This window comes from Apodemus sylvaticus, chromosome 5, assembly GCF_947179515.1.
Source record: "Apodemus sylvaticus chromosome 5, mApoSyl1.1, whole genome shotgun sequence".
NCBI classification, from domain to species: domain Eukaryota; kingdom Metazoa; phylum Chordata; class Mammalia; order Rodentia; family Muridae; genus Apodemus; species Apodemus sylvaticus.
The window spans coordinates 40,712,184-40,737,946 of NC_067476.1; the positions used below are offsets into that span (position 1 = coordinate 40,712,184).

The 25,763-nt window shown below is 44.4% G+C and overlaps 1 protein-coding gene across 5 annotated transcripts in view; it reads right to left on the minus strand.

The window, feature by feature from the left end:
- The window catches only part of Rbms1 (RNA binding motif single stranded interacting protein 1), a 218,177-nt gene that overhangs the window by 110,571 nt on the left and 81,843 nt on the right, over nucleotides 1-25,763 (minus strand). For 2 of the 5 annotated variants that reach the window (XM_052182561.1, XM_052182558.1), the window contains exon 1: nucleotides 23,034-23,349. The exons of the other annotated variants lie outside the window; for them this stretch is intronic. In XM_052182561.1, the coding sequence (XP_052038521.1) occupies nucleotides 23,034-23,102 (69 nt within the window). In that variant the 5' untranslated portion in view covers nucleotides 23,103-23,349. Of the gene's footprint in view, nucleotides 1-23,033; nucleotides 23,350-25,763 lie in introns of those variants that run through there. 5 annotated transcript variants of the gene reach the window in all.

A 25,763-nucleotide genomic window follows, 5' to 3' on the forward strand; every position in this document is an offset into this window, starting at 1 on the left:
CTTCCTTACGGCAAAGCCTGCATAAACTGACGCAATATGAGAAAAGCAGTCCTTAATGGACTGGCATAGCCATTGGGAACACTTGGACATCTCCATCTGCAGTCCCTATAATGTCCAGGAATGGAAAACAGGTGGGCAGGTGCTATTGAGGGAACTGGGAATAAGAGGAGCCGTGTTTGGACCCCAGATCCCTGGGGGGACAGAACTCTGTTCATGGAGGAGTTACAAGGTTGATGCAGGAGGGATCTCGAGGCTGGTATGGAAGCTTCTTGGCTTTGCTGAGCCCTTTGTAGGGTAAAAACTTTATAAAGTAGAAAAGCTGTGGCAGGTCTAGGGGACTTAGACCAGCATGTATAGAGTGTCCATAAGTTAACAGAACAAGGTAGCGGAAATAAAGGGAAAGCAGAGGGAGAGGTCTACCCGGATTCCTCAAAGACAAATGGAGCAAGATCGGTAGCAAGCTGGACTTCCTAGGGGAAAATTGATGGAAATCCACTGTGTGCTGAGGAGCTGCTGAGGGGCTTTAAAGCCTGAGGAGGAGATCTCAGAGGGAATCTTCGATAGAACAATACAGTTGAAGATGATCAGCCTGTTCCAAGACTGAGTAATTATCAGTCATACTGAGAGTGGTATACGTCCCTCCAGCAGAAACGCTGGGGGGTGGAAATGGTCTGCCCACACAGAAACTCCCCGACAGCCAAGTGTGGTGAATGGGGAGGCCTTAGCTAAGGTGCACACGCAGGGCCTGACTGACCCAGGAAGCCAGAAGGCACAGCAAGAGAGAGCAACGTCATCTACCGCTTTAGCCACAGGGCCTGAGCAGAGTAAGTCGGGCCCACTGAGTTGGTTGAGTATGGATGGAGGCTCCGAGGAAGAGCTGTAAGATACGGAAGCACACTGGCTCAGAGAGAGAATGACTGAGGATTACAGCAAGCTAATTAACTCAGTGTCTCCCATCCATGCTTTGCACCCCATCTTGATCTGTGGAGAAAGCAACTGATCTAAACGCATGGAGCTCACCCAGGCTGTAGACCTTGCTGATGTCGGCTTCAGTATCTTCTCAGTTGGGAACCTCTGGAGCCACCTGACTCTTGGCTGAGGACAGGTAACAATCGACGTCTAGAGCACTTCACCACGGTTACCTATGTCACCCCTCTCCTGGAATGGTGGTTCCGGATGTTGCCTGGCCTACTTACCTACTGGAAAGTAGGTGCTAAGTAGGTAGCACAGATGATACAGTGCTACCCTCTGAGAGTTTTGCAGATTTATAAAGACGAGCAGTGTAATGCTATTCCCACGTATCTCACAACACTACTGGGTTAACTGAAGTGGGGGGGGGGGATCCAAAAATTCCCTAATGGGCAGAAAAGGGACACTCCCAGAAGCCATAAGGTTACTGAATGAAAACCCCATCTCACTGTGAGGGCCAGGGACGCCTCGGGAAAGCCACAAAGGCTGTTGCTACTGTTCGTGGTTGTATGGCAGAACTAGACAGGAAGGCCCAATTGCTGAGGACGCCATGCGCTTTCCTACACGACATAGAGAAACTAAGCTGGGATTTAACTGGAAAGTTCCACCCTCTGGCCTTTATAGTGCTGGAAGGCTGCCTATAAAGACCTCTCACCGATAATCCTGCTTGGCTACAGACTCTGTGTGACTCAGTACTGACATCCTAGGAAGGATATGCCTGCCTGTCCAATAGTGGCTTGACTATTGTGGGTAAGACTAACAGCATTCCAATTGGATTCAAGGCCTGCTTCACAAGAGGGAGTACTGTTAAGCTAGGAAACAAACAAACAAACAAAAATCATGCCGGGAAGGTCAAAGGTCCCAATGGGGAAGCTTTACTAGACAAATATGATTGATGCCTTTTAAACATGTGGTTTATGCCCAGAAATAACCATTGCTGTCAGCCTTGACTCCTAACCACTCACTGGTGATGCTCTGGAGAACAAGTGTATGTATGGAGAACTTGGGGCACTACACTGCACTGCAGTACAGTGGCCAAACTCTTCAACACATGTAGACAACTATAGCTATTAGCTATCGTGACTCAGGGATCACTGCGGATAAAGGGGGCAAAAAAAAAAAAAAGTAAGAACAGGAGGAAGGGGTAGAGTGTTATCAAACAAATTACTCTAAGACTGAAGCAATCCATCCTGCAGAAATGGTCTTTAGGACAATTTGAAATAGCTTCAGGACATCCCTGAACCCAACCACATTCTTAGGCCCTTCCCTACCTTTTAAACAATAAAAGCTGAGCTTAAACTACCAAAATAACTAAATAACTAACTAACTAAATAAATAAATAAATAAGACTTTCGGCTAAACCAAGCAGCAAAGATCAGTCCAGCTGTCCTGTCCAGAAGCAGCAGAAACCAGCTGAGTCTTCTGGGAAACATTTAGATCACAGCGTTGGAGAGGACCTTCACCATCTTGTGGAGCTGCCTGCAAACTGTGGGTTGTGTTCCAGGTTCCCCCACTTTGTGAGCTCTCACATGTTGGGGTGCCTTTGGTAATGCAGCTGCCCCAATAAGTAACCCTCACTCATACTCCTTTAAGGAAGCACAATAAAATTCATTGGTTCAGATTGGACTTTAGAGGTCTTGGTTTGTTGTGGGTTCTTATGTCAAGTAGCTAGCTGTATGTGTTGTGTCTACCTAGGAAAATTTTATCACACAACAGGGAAAATTTAAAAAAAAGTCATTAGAAAATAGCAGATGTTACCATTTATAGCAGCCCTATTTATAATAGCCAGAAGCTGGAAAGAACCCAGATGTCCCTCAACAGAGGAATAGATAGAGAAAATGTGGTATATATACACAGTGAAGTACTATTCAGCCATTAGAAACATTGAATTCATGAAATTCTTAGACAAATGGATGGAACTGGAGAATATCATCCTAAGTGAGGTAACCCAGTCCCAAAAGAACACTCACGGTATGCACTCTCTGATAAGCGGATATTAGCCTAGAAGCTTGGAATACCCAAGATACAATTCACATATCAAAATGAGGCCTGCCGGGCAGTGGTGGCGCTCGCCTTTAATCCCAGCACTTGGGAGACAGAGGCAAGCAGATTTCTGAGTTCAAGGCTAGCTGGTCTACAGAGTAAGTTCCAGGACAGCCAGGGCTGCACAGAGAAACCCTGATTCAAAAAAACCAAAAAAGAAAAAGAAAAAAAATGATGCCCAAGAAGAATGAAGGAGAGGCCCCAGGTCCTGGAAAGGCTCAGTGCAGCAGTGTAGAGGAATACCAGGACAGGGAAGTGGGAAGGGGTGAATGGGGGGACAGGGGGAAGGAAGAGGGCTTATGGGACTTTCAGGGAGGGGGGGATCCAGGAAAGGGGAAATCATTTGAAATTTAAATAAAGAATATATCAAATATAAAAAGAAAAGAAAATAGCAGATGTTCCCATTTATTTCAGAAGTACTGCTACAGAACAAGTGTAGACTCTGCTTTCAACATTACGAAAGTCTTTGATAATTGTCATTCCACAGTGGTACTCCTCAAAGCCTAGAGGATGACCTTGAAGGAAATAGAACAGTCCTGCGATGGTGTGGACTCTGGAAGCAGACTGCCAGAGTCCAGATGTCACCACGGCCACACTCTATTTGCCCTTGGCAAACTAACTTCTCTCCTGGTCTTGATGCGAGTAACATGAAGACTGGGTCACCCATTCCATTCCAACTGAGGGTTGATCAAGACACTCTGTAAGTATAGATGACAGAGCCCTCAGGAGAATGGCAGCTGTAGGAAGTGCTCTGCCAGGATTGTCTGTGCCAAGCCCATCTTTCCCAGGGCCTCTCTCTTAAGATGCCACAGCCAGTTCTAATCTTAAAACTAACCTATACACAGTGCAGATCCAGTCTCCCACCTCCTGCTCGTGGGCTCCTTTGCACAAGCTCATTAAAGACAGAGTGAAACAAATCACACTGAGTTCAAGTGCCAAAATATGAGAGGCAGGTGGGGGTGGAGGTGGGGGGTGGAAGTGGGGTGGGGGCGGGATGGGACTCAGTTCCCTAGCAAAGGCTATCCTGAAAACCATTAGACTGCCTGCACCTTTTCATTGGTTAGTCCAACCCCCTGTCAGTACTAACTACTCATGCACTGCTTAGAGCCGCTCTGGAATCCTGGAATTCCAGCGCATACCTTCTAATTCCTGACATGGACACGAGCATGGGTGGAGGGGTATCAGACATGGGCACGTGTTCCATTAGGGTTGCTTTGTTTGTGCTGTTCTCAAGCTTGAAGGCTGACAGTTCAAAAGGCCAGCAATTTACATCTGTCCCTACTAAGGATATTTTCCCTCTACCCCCCATGTACTGTGTGATAGACCTTTCCTCACAAGAAGGTAAGACCTTATGATAGGACCACCGGTCTTAAAACTCCTAAAAGACTATGTTCTGAACTAACTTGGAAGGGGGAGGGACTGATTACTATCAACATTTCAAAAGTAGAATTTAAAAGCCAAACCATCAAAGATGGTGTGTGTGTGTGTGTGTGTGTGTGTGTGTGTGTGTATTCTGACTATAAAAATCTTAGTTTAGAATTTACTGGATGAGAACTGTCTACTCAGGAGTTTTGTTTTATTTTGTAAGAAGGCTTAGTTATAGCCCAGGTTAGCCATGAATTCCATATATAGTTCAGGCTGGACTTTTGATCCTCCTATAACAGCTTCCCAGATGCTATGATTATATATGTATACAACCTTACCCAATGATAAATTAAACTATGACTTAAACAGCTATTAAGAAATCAGTTTATTGGCTGGTATTTATTTACAGTCAAACAAATTGTTACGAATTGAATTGTGTCCCTTCCAAATTATAGCTATCCCAAATATGTTGAAATTATGACCTTTACCCAATGTGACAGTATTAAAACATTGGACCTTTGGGAGGTAATCAAGTCATGAGGGTGGAGTCCTCAAGAATGAGATTAGTGCCCTTGGAAATCAGACTCCCGGACATCTCTAAGAGTCAGGCTCTATTCATCATGATACTGAAGATGGGGCTGGGGAGATGGCTCAGCGGATAAGGATAAGAGCACTGACTGCTCTTCCAGAGCTCCTGAGTTTAATTCCCAGCAACCACATGGTGGCTCACAACCATCTATAACGAGATCTGATGCCCTCTCCCGGTATGTCTGAAGACAGCTACAGTGTACTCACATTCATTATATAAATAAATAAATAAATATTAATTTAAAAAAATGATACTGCAGATGGCAGTGTGCAGTCTGAAAGAAAGCTCCAACTAGAACCAACCATGCTGGCATCCAGGGTACACATCTGCCTTTTAGATGCGAGAGAAGTACGTTCCCCACACTGAGAAGTCATCGGTTCTCCTTTGTTAGAGCTATCCAGGATAATAACCACCACACTTCTGTTTCTCTCAGTATTCCTCACAGAAATGTAAGATTTCACAATTATTTATTCCAATTAGATGCTTGTGTTAGCTGTTGTTGTCTGAGGACGTGCCAGGCATGCTGGCTACATGGCTGTAAAAGTTGCTGTTTTCAATCAACTTGACCACAAGATAGGCACTTTTATCAGATCTATGGCAGCTCCAACTCTACATGTGTCTGCCTGCTTTCCTTCCTAGCTACTCCAGGGCCACACACTGGATGACACGTACAGAAGTCAGAACTTTCAAAAGTGTTTTGAACTATGAGGCTAGATGGTTATAATGATGAAAAAAGAGGGAAGAAAAGATTATTTTATAGAAACAATTCTTATCAGAATGCTTCCTTTTATAATCTTTGCTAAGATCTATAATCTTCCTTTTATAATCTTTATAACCTTTGCTAAGGAGGGGTGAGTAAGATCTGGGTAAGCCTCTACAGTTTAGTAAAAGCTTTGAATCACTAAATTTCCCCCTAAAGTAATCAGTAATGAATTTATTGTAAAGTTATGTGAACAGATGCAGAACGTCTGGGGACAGTGAGAGGAGCTACACGCCGTGACCTTGTGGCCTCTTGCCTACACTGCCAACCTGCCTGGCAATGTATCTGCTGCCAAAGGAGGAAACCCTGCCTAGGATGACAGTAGAGAGAAAATGCCAATTCACCGCCATCCCTGTACTTGGTCTCTGAGATGCTTTGGAATCTCTGCTTCTTGCTGCATCTTCCCCACAAGACTCCTAGATCCCACCACACACATACACACACACACACACACACACACACACACACACACACACACACACACACACTAGGAAGTTACGTGAAAATGTATAGGGCAAAAATGTGTCAAGAAAGAAAAGAAGGAAAGAGAGGCCACTCCCCACCCTGGGTCTCTTGAGTTTCAGCTGGGCCCTGGAATCACCGTAGGCCCAGAGTTTCTGCTGGCTCAGCACTGTGCAGCTGGACCCGAAGTCCTTTCCTGCAGACACTTGCAGGAGTGTCTCTAGGAGATGAGCTTAGCTCGGCCTGGACTCAGGCTAATGAGGGTTCTGAGGAACGTTCTCACATCGGCTTTAAGTGAAGACTCCCTGTTTTTCTTTAGAGTCAATTTGGACTCACCGCTCAGGAACCTGCCATTCTCCACCACGCACCATGTACGTTCCCTGTCTGTGTCACCTCTGGGCTTAGAGATTACGGTTGTGAGACAGTGCATTTTTTTAACCACTGAGAAGACACAGTAACCCCTGTGAGGAAATCCTCAGAGTTCTACAAGTTTCTAAATCACCCACAGAACCTTGGCTGGCCCCACCATGTTGGGAATGCATGACACAGAGACAATCATTTTCATGATTGATATTTTGACTATTTCCACACTTAAGAAATAGCAAGAGAGGAGAGAGCAGAGCTGAAATTCAGAGGCCCTGCTGTAAGCCCGGTCCTGTCCATGGCCCCTAAGGTGTATTTGCATACTTGGGGTACTTTGGGCTCTATGTCTATGCCCTTTACAAAGCAACCACCACCCTGTCCCTCATTCCCCACAGGCTCTGCCTTCTGACTCTCTTCTGATGACACTCGAGGGACAACAGGAAAAGGCTTCTTCTCCTGATCCTAAAAACTGCACCCTCTCTGGACACACCCTGCAGATCCTGAGCCAAGCTGAGCTGAGCATTTTTTATTTCTTTGCTCTGACATCCTTCAGATGTGAGAGGTTTCACAGCTTCCCTTGAACTGACATGTCACGAGTTCACTGTCCACTTCTCTAGGTTACAACTCTACGTGCTTCCCTAGGTCAAAACAAACAAAACCGCTTCTTTGATAAATCCAGTGACCTCATTTTGAAGAAAGTGCAGAGTAGCTAAGGTGTACTTCCTGACACAGCGCTGCCAAACAGAGGTAAGCTTGCTGAGAGAGTGAGTGACTAATCAGCAGGTCTAACTTCACAGGTTGGGTACAGGTTTTAGAAACGGGGCCTGACTAAACCCCTGTTTTAAATACAGTAAAGAAAAGTTTTTTTTGAAAGAAACTGAATACAATCAGCAAATATTGAGCTCTTAAAATAGGCACAAATTACAGAAACACAATGCTACAAAGGAAGAGACGCCATGGCTTCTATACATTTAGCAATCTAACTGGTTAAGAAGACATACGCCCAATCAAAAGGTTAAGGAACAATTCAAGCAATCATTACACACAAGAAAGGATCCTTTGTACAAAGAAATGACTAATTTAGCGGATTTCCTTAAAAAACTAATGCCATCTGAGATTTGTTCTCTATTAACAAATCAGGGGAAAAAATTAAGTGAAGGCTAACAAAAGTGAAACACCTGTTTGTTAATGAAGCACACACACACACACACACACACACACACACGTTCCTAAGTATTTAAAAAGTTACACTTTGACACCTCTTTACATTCTTACACAATAACTTTCAAATGAAAATTACCAATGGCAAGAATCTGTTCCAACAATCTTCTCTAATAATGGTAGGAGTCTTTCTACTCCCCCACAGGCAACCTGACTTCTCTAACACTGTGGCCCAGGAATCCCCTTTGCAGTGTGAAGAGAGCGAGTGTCTGGGTTTTTCCACTCTGCAGAGAGCAGGGAAAAAAAGGAGACTTCCAGAAGCTGGGAGGAGCTTCTCGCCAGAAGGGTAGGAATGGATTTGGCTGAAGTAGATCAGGAATTCTTAAGATCCTTGAGGGTTACTGTTAGAAGGAGATGCTTCTAGAATCATTTGGTTGTTTGAGCCTTCTGTATGAAGATGAATCTTCTAACCTACAAGTTAAAAATCAGCCACAAAAGAAAAAACGTTCTTACAACTATGTACAGTGTATCACCAATATAAGGCTTCCATTATTGAAGTTCTTATGACTATGAATGTGTCATTAAGTATTTTGGCTTCACTCACAGGCCCAACTGAGGAGTTCTGCCTCAAATAAACGAATGCTTCATACCAGGCTGTTAGCGAAGAAATGTATCCCCTAAGGCAGCCTAGAATTCTGACCTCCGCCCCATGCCCCAGTATTCTGGAATGTGACCATCTTTATAGTCAAATGTCTACACACAGCGACCCAAACACCATGACTGGTACAGATGAACAGAGAGGGAACTCTGGGCACAGGGAGCCAAGTGAGAGCTCAAGTGAGTCTCAACGCCATGTTAGGTAGGAGCAAAAGGCAGGGAGAAGCCCACCGCAGCACTCTCTGGGCTCCTGCAGAGGAAGCAAGGCTCTGCCAAGTGCCTTCACCAGTCTAACCTCAGAACAGGAGGTAAGTTTCAGCATCTGACGTGAGCCTAGTGGATGACACACCTCCCAGTGGCCCAGCCCACTACTGCATGGTGCTTCTGTGCTATTTGTTTCTATGCCAGTAAAACAGCTGTGCCACTAAAAACATGTTCAAAGAAAACATTTTGTTCCAGGTAGCCTTTTGTATTTTACAACTTTCTCACCATTTATTTCAGTATCATGACCAAATTTTTAGAATTAAGAAAAAAATGACCAAAGTAGGGTTGGCAAGATGGCTCGGTCTGTCAAGTGTTTGCTACGAGAACATGAGGACCTAAGTCCACATCCTAACACCTACACTCAATAAAGTAAGTCAGAAGGAGGAAGATGGGAAGACGCCAGGACGTCTGACCAATACGGTGAGTTCCAAGCTCACTGGGGGATCTATCTCAAAAATAAGATAGAGGTTGCTAGAGGAAGACACCTGACATTAACTTCTGACCTCCATTTGCACGGCCACACACACACACACACACACACTCACACATGCATGCATGTGCACACACATATACACATACACATGGTGGGGGCAGAGAAAGAGAGAATGCACACATACCACGGATGACATAAACACAAGAATGTCCCATGTATAACCAAAGTTATCTAACACTGAACCCTAAATTCAAAACCTTCTGAGCAAGCTATGAATCGAGGCCATGGTTTCTCATGGTTTCGCTTGCTGTTTCTCTCATACCCAGGGATCACCGCTGTCAGCTTTGGTGTTGCTCTTTCTGTTCCTTCTGTACACTCTAGGTAAAGGATTCCACAAAGACAGATCCACCCATGAGGAGTAGGCAGACTGTGGTGCGCAGAACCAACACGGCCCACGCTGTCTTTTGTACTTAAGTTTTACAACAGCCGCCCCTGTATCACCCACAGCGGCTTCCAAGTCTTAAAGTTGCTACCAGATAACTGTGGCAGAGACTGGGAGCTACAGAGCTTCCACTCTTGTCAGCCCTGCACTAGGTAAGCCACGAAATGTACCATAATACCACAGTAAGCCTCTACTGATGATCCCTTTTGAGCATCAATAATCCCAGCCCTGCTGGTACTGTTCCCAATCTTACTCCATAGATTTGACTAGATGACAATGACAAGGACATTTCAGAATCTGAAACACTCTCTCCCTTGAATTTCTCTCAATACTCTCCAGTTTTCTACATCGCTGTTTTTTGGTGGGCCATTGGTGTCTGCAGTATCTCGGTGATAACAACACAGGGGAGTGGTCACTCAGAGGGCACGATAGGCATCCCTGGTGGGCTCTTGGCACAGGGGGATTGTAATGTTCTCCCCTACACAGGACCTTGAGCCTAGAAACCACAGAGCAAACCCTGCATGCTAGAGTAAGGCAGGAAGAGGCTAACATGCAAATCTGCCTACCCACAGTCAATTAAATGGAAAAGACAAAACTAATTTTGAGAACAAAAAGAGTATTCATTAATAATTGTGTGTGGGTTTTCCAGATCACTGGTACTTTAAACTGGGTTGATTTCCCAAGTCGCAGTTATCCTGATTTGAAAGAGGCTTGAAAAAGTAATAGAAGACATGGGGAAATTGGCCTTAAGAGAACAGAAATTAAAAGCAAAAAGAGAAATAAAAGCTGATTGATAGTGGCTTCACTCAACACCCACCCATCACAGGACCACTCAGGTCAGAGAGTGGCTTTCAAACACACAATGAAAGTAATGCTGAAGCCCCCTCAACCACTCTTTAAAAGATACAGTCTTTACTAATGTTCATTAGGATAGCTGTGGTGCTAGGGTGTGGCATATGTGGAAACTAAAAATGGTAAAAAACGGGATATCACACTGCAGAGTCAAAAAGCTGAGCTTTGCAAGCTGGGAGACCTCGCCATTCCTGGATAACTTTGGATGTTAGTTCTTTTGGGAGAAATTAAACCAGACACTTGGCCAGATAATCTCTCCTACCCCTTCCAACACCAAATGTGAAGGTTCCTTTAAAGCTAGTGTTGCTTAAACTGTTTCAAACATATTGTTAATAACGTAGGATTAAGGAATCCCACGATCAAATACTTCCAGAAAAATGAATGAAACACACACAACCAGACAAATCTCTCCACTTGCAGAAGTTCTAAAACTTCTCCGAGGCCACACTAGGCAGCACATGATATCACCAACTTTCTCAACACGGAGTATTTTAATTCCCGGAACACTTACAACATTTAATAGAATCTGAAAATTTCAGTGAACACAATTGGGAAGCAGCTTTAAATAACAAAGTTCAGAAACTTAAAACTGGATATCAAAATGCCTAATTGTGGGGGCATCCACTCAGGATCCCTCAACCTCTGCATTGTTTACTGGTCTGGGCAGTCCCAGCACGACACCTGTGTGTGCTTTTTCGGGTCAGAGCTGAACTGTCTCAGACCCTTCTCGCCACAATGATCGGAATGATGACAATTTCTTCCACTGTTATAATTACACAGCCTCCCTGACCCACACTCTTTTATCTAAACTGACTTGTGAGGGGACACCTCACCAGCGAAGCTGGGACAAGGGAGAGCAGCTGTGTCAGATGGCACACGTGAGTCCATCTTCCATCTCAAGAATGTCAAGTAGCCATTGTCATGAATTTCTGTGTTGAGAAAAGTAAGACCTAAGAAACTTAAGAAATGTTCTCATGACCACACAACTAATGAGTTTGTTGAAAGCCACAACTATTTCCACATCTTGTCTTCCAAAGCAACTTGGGATGCTTTCAGAGAGTGTCAGTGAGATTTCTTATACTGAAGTAAAAGGTCAGATTAAAAAAAACAAAAAACAAAAAACAACACACAATAATCAGTTTGTGGTTCATGGTTGGTTGCAATCTCTGTGAAACAAGACTGGATGTTGTACCCACTCTACACCTGATGGTACAGGCCTAGAATTCCTCACCTTGGGAGGCTGGGGGAGAAAAGTAGGATCCCAAGGCCAGCCTGGGCTACAAAAGGAGATCTTGTTTCCCTTAAAGAAAGGGGGAAAAATAACACAACTTGATTCATTCTAAAAATATTATAACAGAAGCAACAGGGCAGCAGTGACCACCCACGTCCTCTGCCTGTACAAGACAGTACTGTTCTTTCACCTCATCTACTCCAACAAGGGCACAAGGTAAGATCATGGTTTGTGCCGCCATGCTGGAGATCTAGGGTGTGACAGTCTTACAATTACAACACTTTCACAACTTAGACATGCCATGTCACCACACTTCAAGGCGGGCAGGCCCCATGCCTAAAAGTAGTTGGCCAACATGAAAGGGGCTCCTCTGGCTTTTTTGTTTTGTTTTGTTTTGTTTTTTTAGTGTGTGTTTTTTTGTTGTGTTTTAGTATTTCTGTCTTATTTTTAATTTGTTTTAATTTTAGTTTTTTGTTTTCCCTCTTTTGTTTTCTAACTTTGTTTAGGGTTTTTTTTTGTTTTTGTTGTTGTTTTGTTTTTGTCATTTTTTTGGTTGTGTGGTTTTTTTGAGCAAGAGAAAGAATATGAAGTTATATGGAGAGGATCTAGGAGTTGGGAGAAGGGAAAGAATACAGTCAAAAAACCTATTTTATTTTTAAAAAAACTTCCTGAAATGACAAAGTATTTTTTCTTTCTTTCTTTCTTTCTTTTTTTGACTCTGCAGACTTTTCTTTGCAGCTGAAGGGAACTGCAGGGCGCCTTATTTTGAATGTGTCTGTCCTCCCTTGAGTTACCTGCCTTCTCCAGCACTCCTAACAATGCTCAAGTTTTATAGAGTTCTCACTTTACCAATGACAAACACCACACTAATCCATTCCCCAGAACCCAGCCCCCTGACTGTTGAAGATCTCAGTGTTTGGCTGACGCAGGCAGATGGCCCTCCCCTCCCCCACACACACTTACTCATCCTTTCTTCATCTCTTTCCCTGCTCACCAACTTCCCAAGAACTCTAAAGGCTCCTGTCAGAACTCCTTGACCCTGCGGTTCCCTCTCTGAAGGTCTCCTGTCTTGTCTCTTGGAACCCAGCACCCCACAGACCTTCTTCCCTGACAGCATCTCAGTGTCACAGCTAACTCTAGGTGGCTCTGACATTCTCACATCGGCTCCTGTAGGGCTAACACCTGCCTCAGTGGCTCTTGGGAGCAAAGCCTGCCCCATCAGCTCTTGCAAGGACCTTCAACACAGATTGAAACAGTCGGGGCTGTCACTCTTCAACTGGGAGGGGACTCCTTCCTTTTCTTCTGGTGCCTGACTTTCAGAAAGACACACCCTCCTCACTCACCTCCACTTTAAACCTTCTGGAATGTGCTTCCTCCTGCTCTCCCCTCCTGCCCCACTGCACACACTGTGTTCTGTAGAAACTTCAGATCCACAGACACACATGGTGACCTCTCCACAGACAATTCCAGCTGCCTTTCACCAGCCTTTGTCTTCCATGACCTCTGGGCAGCCTTTACTGGAACCAACAAGCTCTCCTTGAAAGCGCTTCTGAGGCTCACACTCTTTCAGAGTTCTGGTATTTCTGTCACCTACTGTGTCGAAGGCCCAGCCTGCACCTTCCTGGATGGTTACAACTTATGCTCCCCACCCCCTTTTTGACACTCTGCTCCCTGCAATATGTTCACTTACTCCCAAGGCCCCAGTGCTGTGCTGTAACTGACTTCTGAACAAACTTGGGCTTACAAATAGGGAGGGTAACAAGCAATTGGTGGGCCGAATTAAAACGGTCAGGGCAGACTCGCTGCCCAGGCTGGCTTCTGTCTACTTGAACTGGGAGATGCTTTAATCTGTGGAACTTTGTTTATTTGTTTGTTGTTTTTTGTCTTTCAAGAATGGATTTCTCTGTGTAGCCCTTGGATACCCTAGAACTCTCTCTGTAGACCAGGGTGGCCTCAAACTCAGAGATCCACTTCCCTCCCAGTACTGAGATTAAAGGCGTGCGCCACCACACCCAGCTTCTGTGGCCTTTCTTATTTCATAAGTGCAACCGCCAGCCTGGTCTACAGTGACATACATGACCAAACCAACCAACCAACAATAACCAAACACATCTGAGGCCTTTGAGATGGCCCAGTGGGAAAGCAGGCTTGCTGCCAAACCTGATTACCTGAGTTGAATCACTGGGACCCACATGATGGAAGGAGAACTCTGATCTACACATGTCTATATGTACACACACACACACACACACACACACACACCCATACACACCATACACCAAACAAACATATACAAAAACTTTAAGTAAAATCATTTGCAGAATATGTTCTCCACTCTGGAGAAATGTCACATGTCCATGAAAAATAAATCTACGCACCCATGTGAGGCACCTTCACGCTGACTTGAGGGCAACCCTCAAGGAAGCACTGGCACGTGTGCAGCCCACTGCGGTTCTTACCTGGAAGTACACAGAGCCACTAAAGACTGAATATTTCCCTTCAAGAAACTGTTGTGAGCTCTACAGGACGATTGGGCATTCCTGGTGTCTGGACAGAATGTCAGCCACAGAATTTAGCAATCCTACCCCTCCTTATTATAACATCTAAAAAATGCTGAAAAATCTCTGTAACAGACCAGCTGAGCTGTCCTTATCACTTTGCCCACTGATAAGCAAGCAAGCTACAGTAGCTTTTCAACCTCCTAACCAAGACTAAAATCTGGGACCTCTGCTTGAAACCCTGGACTCTCAAACAGTATGTTAATAGCCACTACAGCCCATTGTCCCTACTCTATTTGACATCTCTACTTCAATGGTGGCACCTTCTAAGTCTAGGCTCCAGGCTCATCTATTTTAGTAAGTGTGATCTCATAGCTCTCTGCCCTTCAACCTCTGCCCTGCATCCTGCTAACCTCAATCACTTACTGGTCCCCCAGTAAAACCTGTCTTCTCCATCTTCAAAGCCTGAATTGTAATTCAGCATCTACTTGAAACGAAATGCAGGCACCATGCAGCCAGCGACCCAACTCCTGAGTCAGAAACACTGGCACTGTCTCAGAGCCAGCTTTTACATCAGCTGCAGAATCTGGAGGAGGAATCAGTCAATAAACGTAACATTCTAAGTGACAATTTAGGGACTTGAGTATCTGTCTGTCATCTGTATAACTTGGTAACTCTGCCTATGAAAAAACTGAATTGCTTTCTTTTGGGTCCTAACTGTCCCTTGGCTATTTCAACAGGTAGGGCTCTCAGCACTCTCAGGACTTTGTGGGACCAGTTCTTTACTTCTGAGGACTCGTGCCTAGTCAGAAAACCATTTAATTTACTCTACACATCCAGTAACTAACACAACATTTCTGAGTTACAGTTGAACCTGCAACTGAAAAGCTCAACTGTTTGAGTCTGTGGATAGTTTGACCTGTAAAAGTGAGCCAGTAAATAGATACAAAATGTTCCCTAGAACAGGTGAATAAGAATGGTCGGGTTGTTGATCTTACCAGTCTTAAACCAAAATGATGTGCCGGGTTTTTTTGTTTGTTTGTTTGTTTGTTCGTTTGTTTTGTTTTCCTTTTAACTCAGAGAGTCACCTGCCAGGAATAAAGTCACAGAGTACTACCACCCCACCAAAATGATGTTTTATAGGCTGCTCCTCAAAGGAGGCCAAAGAACAGAGGACCTAAGTGCAGGATGGCGGAACTGATCTGAAGAGGACAGGAAGGGCATGAGAATCTGGACTAGTGTGAAATGAGGAGGATGCATACATCTCCCCAGCCCACAAAGCACCAAAGTTATATTACTTGCAAAGATGTGGCTACCCATGGGTGAGCATAGATGAGCAAAGTAGAAAGGTAACACAGTAACTCTGCTTTTTCTCTTACTCTATCCACTTACCCCGCCCTTCCCCAAGTCTCAGAGCATCTGTAGCACTTATCAAGGAGATCCCCTAGCCACAGAAACTCTCCTAGTTACATCTTGACAAGTGCTTCTATCGTGCTGAACTGATCTGTCTTCTGCTGACAGACATCCTCTCTGCTTCATTATACATAAAACTTGCCTCCCAGTAGCTGCACCTCCCACCATACCACACTTTGGAAAAAAAAGCAGCAAAGGAAGTTCCCAATGAAGACAATCGTGACTAGTCAAAATAAATTACAACCAGAGGAATGTGACAGAAGTGGAACAGCTTGGATTTGTCCTGTGTTATACAGCAATTCAATCTGTGGGGCACTGTTCTGTCCATAAAACTGTTGCATTTTTCAACCCTTACAAAAGCCTTTCTATAAAGTAACTCTACTGGTTAGTTTTGTCCACTTGACACAAACTAACTACAGTCTTTTGGAGGAAGGGACCACAAGTGAGGAACTGCCTCCAGGGGACTGGCTGGTGAGCATGTCTGTGGGCCATTTTCTTGATTAATGAATGATGTGGTCTACTGTGGGCAGTGTCACCCCTTAGGCAGGGGTAACGAAGCTGAAAAAGGAAGCCAGTAAGCAGGGTTCCTCCACAGTCTCTGCTTCAATTCCTACACCAAAGTTACTAGTTTGAGTTCTATCCTGACTGCCCTCAGTGATAGACTTTGTCATAGAAGTGTAAGTTAAATAAACGTCTTCCTCCAAGTTGCTTCTAGTCATACTATTTAACCCAGCAACAGAAACCAAACATAAACAGTGACCTAAAATTTCATGTATTTGGCTGCATCTCGCCTACACTAATTCATGCATGTAAATTAGTACCTTAAATTTGTTTTTTTTTTTTAAAGTTCAGGTAGTATGTTCAAAACAAGGAAATCTAATGTTATTATACACACACAAACATATATATTGTATAGATATACAATAATAATTTACAAAATTATTACATAATAAAATAAAAACATAATAATTTCTAAAAAGGTGGCACAGGATTTTGTTTTAAAGTAAAGAATCAGAAATAACAAGAATCACACCTTAAAACTGAGGCCTGGGGAGAGAAAGAGAAACAAGCAGTCAAGCAGTGTATGTGTGTGTGTGTGTGTATGTGTGTGTGATTGTATGTGTGTGTAACAAGAGTGTTTTGTATGTGTGTAATTGCAGGTATGTGTAAGAGTGTTTTGTGTGTGTGATTGTGTATAACAAGAGTGTTGTGTGTATGAGCATGTTTATATATGTGCATAAAAACAGTGCTGTGTTTATGAATATGAATGTTTGAGTGTGTATTGTGTGTGCATCTGTATGAGAAACTAGTGTTGTGCATATGTGTGTGTGTTTGTGTGTGCATAAGAAATTGAGTTCTGTATCAATGTGTGTGTGGGGGGGGGTCCTTTTTATTTGTTTGGCTAAACTCTTACTCTGCTGCCCAGCCTGACCCTGAGTGTCCTCTCACCTGGTTCTACACAGCAGCTGGGACTATAGGTATGGACCCTGGAGGCCAGTTCTATACTGCTTCTGGCCATTTTCAATGTGAAGGAATTCTTTAGTACTTCGCCACAATTTTGAGAAACTAAAGATTAACTACCATTTCAAGATTTTTCACTTAAAAAAAAAAGTGATAACCCAAGAACAATATACTTGTATCCTCTATGGCCAGAGTGAAGGGAAGGTGCAGGAAGGACATGTCAAGGGCCAGGAGAGGAAGCCAGCCATGCACGTCCTGCAGAAGAGGCAGTGAGCTGCGTCTAGTACACATTTCCCCAGGTTTACGTTTATACTTTGCTTACTTATTTATTTACTGACTGAGGAGCTCAGGCTAGCCTCAGACTTGGAATCCTCCTGTCTTAGCTTCCTAAGTGCTACATTTATAACCGTCATGCTCAGCCCCAATATTTTAAATTTTAGAAATTATATTGGATATGCAATTAACAAACACAAAACAATCTTCCCCAATTTACCTATCATTGCTTTGGAATTCCAGGTGCTTAAAGTGGGCCCACTTTTTCCAGGTCATAGTAATCTGAAGAAAGGCATGATTTAATCTGTCATTTTAAGCGTTAAATACCAACAGCTGCATTAATTCATTAGCTTAATCCAGAATTCAGTTTCCCTGTTTATCTAGTAACATTATCCTAACCTCAGAAAACACCTTTCTCCTTCTCTACCATATATTTTAGACTGCAGAAAGCATTAGAACGTAGAGAGCCAAGCACTCCTTCAGAGTTGAAAACAAACACCCACCAAACACCTACAGACTCCCAAGGACAAAAGGAAAAAAAAATGTTTCTATCTCTGAGAAAGGTAAAGATGACATCTTTGAAAAAAATCAAACATACAAACTCCACAAAGGATAAACACCAGGAAACCAATCCTGGGCACACTAATGATCAAGTCTGTCAGTTTTCAAGCAATTTAAACAGTTCTTTTTTGTGATCAGTGCTCCTTTTCACTTTCTGCTTTCAAACACCTGCATAAAACAAAGACTAGAGGTCGGAGGGCCTGGCTCTCCAGAGGGAAGGCAAACTGCATCAGCATGTAACACGTGAACAGCCGCTTAAAGGCAGAGATCTACGGTTCTGCTTACTAGTATTTTTTTTAATGCGGTTGAGAACTTTATTTCCAACGCCAAGCGCTCATACCCTCCTCTGAGGCCGCCCACAGCCTAAGCACAGTCCCCTCTTCCGAAGAGGCTGTAAACAGGGTCCATTCTTTAGAGACTGTGTTGAGTTCTCCTAGGATCTCCCAGTGCCACCCGGGACCACTTGCTGCTGCCTGCTCCGTGGGGACATTAATAATAGTAACACCTTAGAAGGATTAACAACAACCACCTTGTGAGTACGCACAATTATCTTTACTCAGTGCAACCCCAGGCTCAGGGAAATGAACAGGTCTGGAAAAGGTAGAGGAGCCAAGTGACATGGAGAGCAGGAAGAAATGCTGAGCAAAATGGCGAAAGTAGGTAAAGGGTGAGATTTGCATTTCCATGGGGCCTTAAGGGATGTGCTAAGAGGCAAATTTCTAAGTGAGGGGAAAAATAAGAATAGATGTTTTATAATCATGTTTTATAACTAGTTTTTAAAAAGTGATTTGGGTTCCCTAAGATAGAATCGCTGGATTTAGCAAATAAAAACACACAGCACAACATATTTGAGACTCTTTTACCTTAAAAAAAGAGGGTTATCTGAAATTTTGAGTTTGCTCAGCATCTAGCATGCTAGCCGATAATCCTGGAGCCAAGGTGGTTATGGAACAAACAAAAAACACCAATGAATTACAGTGCCTCAATTCCCCAAGCTACACCAGGACCCGGGTTGCACTCCATGTTTTTCACTGAGGTGAGGGAAGTCAGGAGGCTCAGCTGCTCTTGACGGAGTCTTCCTCTTTTTCTCTAGTAGCAGACCCAGTCCTTGACCTCACAGACCTGGCTTTCACTCATACACCAAGCCATTTCATTTCCAGTCTCTTCTCCATCTTATATGGAAACAGTGGAGGATTAAACAAAACAAAAAAGAAAGGATATGCCCTAAGTATTGACTGCTCACTGAGAACATTAGAAACATCCACACACGTTAGATTCCCCTCCTACAAAGTAATAGAGCAAGAATACAATAATTTATACAGTCTCTGGGGTGTGTTCTTGATAGCTGTCTGTCTGTCTGTGTCTAAAAGGAAGGAGAAAACAAAATCCAGAAGTGTATTCAAAACATAATGTGAACTATGGGAAATTTAGCGAGATACCAAAAGGCATGCCTAGCAGAAACAGTGAGTGTCTGCCACTGGGGTCTGCACTTCACAAAAGCCTATGATATGAGGAGGCCTCTAAAGCCCATCTCGTTCAATACACAAACTAATTTTGTTTCTTGCTACTTCCTCCAAGGAAGCCACCAATCTCTGCCTAAATGTTTCCCTTTGTGTGAAAAAAAAAAAAGGAGTCCGGATTGGCTTAGGCACTCACTATTCATTTAAAACACCGTCCACACAACTTTAATCTACAAACTTTACAAAACACAATCCACTAAACGCAAGTTGCTGTGAGCAGAAACTGCTTGGCGAGGAGTAATCAACAGCTTTCCATGTCATCTTCTAAACAGGGCCAAACACTGAATCACTGGAATTCCTCACGTGCAGTTACACCCAGTTAATCTTCAAGAAAGCAGCAAACTGTGTAAATCTACTTAAACTGGGGTGGCAAGTACTTCACTCGCCAAAAGTGAGCAAGACTTGCTAAGCTTGCCCGTCAGAAGGCAAGCCCATCTGTGGAGGAGAGACAGCCGCTTCGAAATCCTTACCACTCGCTCACTCACCTACTTCCAAAACCCTGTGACAGACCCCTAGGGCAACGCTCTCAGCCAAAATGGCTTTGGCTACGTGTCGCGATCTGCAAAACTCATACCACATGACACCACTGAGTCAACTATCCCAAGGAAGAAGTGGCGTGAAAGAAGAAAGGAAACATGAAAAAAAAAGTGTAAAATAATGATAATAATGATAACAATAATAATATTTTTAAAAGTCAAGAAACATAACCTGAAATAAAACTGGAAATAGCCACTTTCAGTCTATAAAGACTTTTAAAGTAAGAAGCACTTTCCTTTACTTTTAAGCCACAATGAAATATTTTCACAATTACCAAAGTCATGATTAATGGTTTCATTTCCGTTGGGGGACGCTGGTTTCACATAACCAGACTGTCTCTACTTGAGGAATGTCATACTTGCAAGTCACAACCCACAGTGAGAGGATGTGCCCATTTCTTCAGAAACTTAAATAACTTTATCTAGCACCTGACTAGCAGGGAGTCAGTCACTGGAGTATTCAGACTCACCCCACTGGCCTGAGCAGAGCAGGTGGTGTATGTGCCCACAGGCCTGTGATGCAGGAAAATCCTGTTTATCCCAGGTGCCCTGGTTGCAGCACTTGGGGAGAGAAGGATGAGCAAGGCCCACCTCTGCTTCCACTGAAACTGGATGACTCCTCCATATGTAAAATGCAAAAGGGACTAACAATCACTCACCAGAGCAAAATGCAGACATCAATGTTCCCATCGAATACCACCAACTCATCCTTCCTCACCTTCTCTCTCACATACACACGGGCTGGGTGGAGAACTGGGGAGTCAGAGGTACTGGCATGGAGTAGTTTACATGGGTGTTCCCTGGAATGTTCATGGCTGTTGTAGTATGAGGTCTCAAAGGCCTAGTGGCCCTGATTCAAGGTCAGGCTCTGCACACTGGGTGGTATGGACTCTGGGAAAGTTATTTAATCCATGCATCAATGTTCACTGTAAAGTAGGGACTAATATTACCTACCACACAGGGTCGCTGCCAACATGATGAAATCAGTTACCCCACAGAAAGCATTCCAAATACCAGCCAGCAGGTAGTAAGGTGTTCGGCGATCGTCAGCTACTACTATTCTGTGTATATATAATCAGCGTGATTCTGACTTGTATGCTTTCCAAAGGTGATTTAAGTATTCCTTACATTCCTCTCGATTCCTCAAGGAAGTTATCTGAAATCAGCTCTAAGAGCTGATTGTGTATTTCTAGATGAAAATCAAACTGCATTATATGCCTGAGAATTGCCAATTCTGTCGCCAAACTGAAGAAAGCATTTATGGACTGAAAGACGCAAAGCTTAGCATCGGCCCAGCATCTTCTAAAAAGTATTAATTAGATTTCCCATTCAGGCTAAGCCAGGATGAGATCATGAAGTCACTCCGGTAACCAGGTCCCTGCGCTCGCTCGAAGTGTGCTTTTTCAGTGAATGGCAAAATACTAACAAAAGAAACCTTTGACTCAAATACCACTGGTACCCAGGGTCTTGTGTCTGTATAATGCCTACACATTCATTTCTTTCTTTGCCTATAGAAAAAAAAGAAAGTCTGTTTGTTTTTCTGATTCAGTCAGCCCTTTTAGTCTTTGAGTCTAAGGAGAGCCAAATGAAAAGAGCATCTTATCAGCGTGCTCCAGCCAGCAGGCTGTCCCCCTCCACAACCAAACCTCCAGCCTCTCTCAGCAAAAGGCCTCACCCTTGGAGCCTTTTCCCATTTCAGAGCTAACACCCTGCTGGGTTTTGACAACAAATAAATGAATACACAAGGCTCTAACATAATTAGCCATCTTTTCAGGTAGAGAGAGGTGGGTGGGGGAGGAGGGGTTGCAGAATACTTAGGGGTAAATTGGCTGCACTTCTGAAGTTGATGCTGGCGCACAGCATCTGAGGGCACTTGTTTTAAATAAAGCCACATGAAGTGAATTTTCCGAGATGCCCGTTTGAGCATCCTGACATTGTGGATATCTGTCTCAGCCAAGACATAAGTAGAGTTTTTTTAAATTTGTAATCCAAAGATTGGACTTCTTCATCCAGGTGAGAGGCAGAGGCTTCAGACATCGTGAGCATTCAAGCCCAGGGCCATCTACTTCTTTTAAAGGGCAATTTTAACAAACAAAAGAGCCAAAGAAAGGAAAATAGGAAATAGTACTTTTTGATCCGGAGGAAGCATTTCAGATGACGCTGGACAGCTGGAACAATAATCCTGCAAGCCATCACAAAGAACTCACCAGGCTCCAGTGCCACACATCTGGATCTTAATGGAGCCACAGTTTGCGTGGAAGGATGCAGTTTGCTGCTATCATTACTGGGATAACTTAATTGATTTGCCTCTGTGGCTGAGGGTGTAGACTAGAGATTTATTATGGAGGGAAAAGCTCTGCAATGCTGCTTTTTATTTTTCGACAAGCATTCTGCCACTGACCTCTAAATGAGTTTAACCTTTTCTAAACAGACCTACACATTTTTAACATAATTTAGAGCTAGGGTTGTTTTTTTTTTTGGTTTTGTTCTGTTTTTTGTTATTGCTGCTGCTGAGAAGCTGTGGGATTTTATCCCAACATGGCTTCAGTAACCTTCTTACAAAAACAAAGATGAAAAACAAAAGACCGAAACTAAAACCTGCCAGTTCCACTCCTTTTCCAGGCAGAGGATTCGGATGTAACCTTTCAAGTGCCTTTGGAGTTCAATCTTGTTAGAAAATGTATGAAACAAAATTAGAATAGGAAAAGGCGTGTGTATGACTCAGGCTTATCCCAGTATCTCTGTCACAGGATTTCCCTGTGTTTCTAAAAACCTTGAGAAAGTGACAGAAGTTCCTGTTTTTTCTTTTCTTTTTTTCTTTTTTTTTTTTTTTTAAATAAGAAGGGTGGCGCGCGCGAACACACACACACACACACACACACACACACACACACACGTCTTCCGGGTTCCCCATGAAATCAGACAGGTTTCTTGGAGGTCCCCAGTGCAATGCAAAGCACTGCCCCGACGTAGCCCCAGTTCCTCCGGACACAATGGTCTCCAGGAAAATCCCAAACTTGTTGCGGGCCGCCTGAGTCCCTGGCTGCGCGCCCGCCCGTCCCACCTCTCTGCCCGTGCCTGTCCCCGTCCCCCGGGCATCTCCCCGCCCGCCGCCTCCTTCCGAAACCGGGTCACCGCCCCGCGCGCTCGGCGCAGGCCCGGGGAGCGCGGCAGCCTCACCTGCTTGCGGTAGGGCGTCCTGCAGCCGCCGGCGGCGCCGGGGTGGCCGCTGCCGCTGGGGAAGATCATCTCGGGAGCGGGAAGCAGAGGCAACGCGGGCCGCGGTGCTCCGGGAACTCCCTCTCTCGCCCGTCCGGGCCGGCGGAGGGAGGATGCGGCCGGGGACTGGCTCGCGGCTCCCGCCCTAAAAGTGCGGCGCGACGCGCGCGGCCGGCGACTCTCGAGCAGCTCCGGGGGCCGCCGCCCTGCGTGCCATGGACCGGAGTTCGCGCGCGGTGCCGGCGGCAGCGGACGAGCAGCGCCGCCGCGTCCCCACCTCCCGCCGCCTCAACCACCGCCCCGAGAGCGCGCCGGGCCGGGGGCGGGGAAGCAGCCGCGCACCGCCTAGTGCCGCGCCCAGCCCTCCCGCGCCTCCCTCCCGCCTGCCCGCCGCCCGGCCGCGCCCGCTCCCCCTGGCCTTGGCCCCCGTGCTCAGCCTCCAGGACTGGGGCGGCAACCCGGGCTGCGCGGCGCCCCCATCCCGCGCGATGGTTGGTTCTGGCGCCCCGCGTGCCGCACATTCCTGGGAGCAGCCACCCCAGGCCTTTTGGCGAGGCGTCGCCGAGGCTTCGCGCCCCACTTGGCTGCCCCCTTTTAAGGGCATCGCTTCGGGAACCGCTGGAACACCTGGATAGGAAGCCAAGGGCCTGCCTTTTCTTTCATCTTCCACAGCAGCCCCTGGTCCCGAAAAGGCGCGGATATTTACTCTCACTTCCTGATCCAGATTAACCTCCCAGAACACCTCTCTGTCCCCCAGTTATTCGCATGCTACATTTTTGTAGAGCAAACGGGTTCGTTTTTTTTCTTTCCAGTCCCTCACCCAAATACACCCGGGAAAGTTTTCGATTTCATTTTTGTACCACAGAGGAAAGAGTTTTCCTTCAAGACAACAGTATCACAAAGGCAATGAAAAACCTTGTAAGCCATCCGAGGGGGAGACCTGTCCTTCCTAAAAAAGACAGAAGATAAAGGAATTCAACTTAGTTATTAAAAAGACAGGGCAATAAAGGGACAAAGAGAGGAGTAATTTCCTTTGTTCTCAAGTGGAAAAAAATAAAAACTGCTTCTGCGGCCCTTTTCACAGTCACCTCTCTGGATGCAGCAAGCTTCGAACCTGTATGATGTGGAGGACTCAGATGAGGGTGGTGTGGTCCACAGCAAACTATTTCTGGATAGGTTTACCAGGGCTGGTTGCCATCTTTAAATTGGCGACGGGGCGTGAGTGTGTGTGTGTGTGTGTGTGTGTGTGTGTGTGTGTGTCCCTGGTGAGTTCCTGAATTCTGAGATTCAGCCACAGTACACATACACAGGTCTTCCCTGGCTTCTAACATCTTCCTGGAAAGGCCCATCTGCTACGATAATGAAAAAATCCCAGCTTGTCTAACAAGAGAAGGAACTCCTCCTCTGGCTGTCACAATGATGCTGCGAACAGTCAACTTTATAGCAAAAGTGTAGCCATTCAGAGGCTTTTCTGAAAACAAAGTTGAAAAATATACTTCCCAGAAATCCTGCTGGTGACTTAGTAAGATGTTTCCAAAGTCCAGGGAGTTCCAGCAAAAGTAACAAGAAAGAAATAGTAAGTCTCACCTATTGAAAGCAGACACACCCACAACACACACATAATCCTATTTTTTCCACTAAAACAGAAACAAAAACAAAAAACAAAAAAAACAAACAAACAAAAACAGCAAAGGATAGTGCATTAAGTGCACACTGGGCAAGTAAAAACTTAAAATTCCCAAGATCTCTGCCCCTTAAAGTGTTAAAAGATGACAGCCCAGCCAGACTGTGCGGCAGTGGGGACACCAGAAATGTTCTCTACTATTATTCCATGCATTTGGTTGTTTGGTGTGACCTGTTGTCTCTCTTCACTCTGACCCAGAACAAATGCAAAGTTTTAGTTCCAACTGTTCAAGTCGAAGATGCCTTTTCCTGAGGACTCAAGATACACCCTACCCTCTGCACGGTTACCACGATTCCCACCAGCCATCTATAGAAACAGCCAGTGCACAACCTCAGTTGTCCTGACTGGTCGCTTAGGAAACCACAATCGAAACCACGGAAGAACAGCATTAATTTTTTTTTTTATGGCTTTCCTCTCAAATCAGGCTGTACTTGGTGGGTCTTGACCCATTGGATGCTGTGCTATCCAAAATGCTAGCACTTGATTGGATGTCTGATAATATTTCTCTAGAGATAAGAAAATGTTAAATGATAAGAAAATTTAAAGAGACGACCAAAAAAATACTGATGCTAGTAAATGTGCAAATAATACTGAAAGGGTATTAAAAGAACTGACTTTAAGACTTAAAAAGAATCTAAGAATGTTTATAATTATAATTAAGAATTATAAACAATAAGAATTGTTTATAATTTCACATGAACTGCTTAAAAAGAAAAAACACAGATATGTGGTTTTTTTTTTTTAAGTAAACTTAGGTTCAAAAGTTCCAAATGTGAGGTAGAACTTACCTATAAAGCATTATACCAAGAAGAAAAGATTGATATTCCATCCTCAAAATAGGATCACCGAAACCCAAAAACTCAAACTTAAGGGAAATAGTAGGAATGTGAAACTCTGTACATAACAGTACACAGTCTATTATAAATAATCCATGAACAATTATAGGGGATGGAGTCCAGTGAGGTCCATCTAGGAAAGTCCACTTTCCTTGTTTCTTGGTTTTGAAA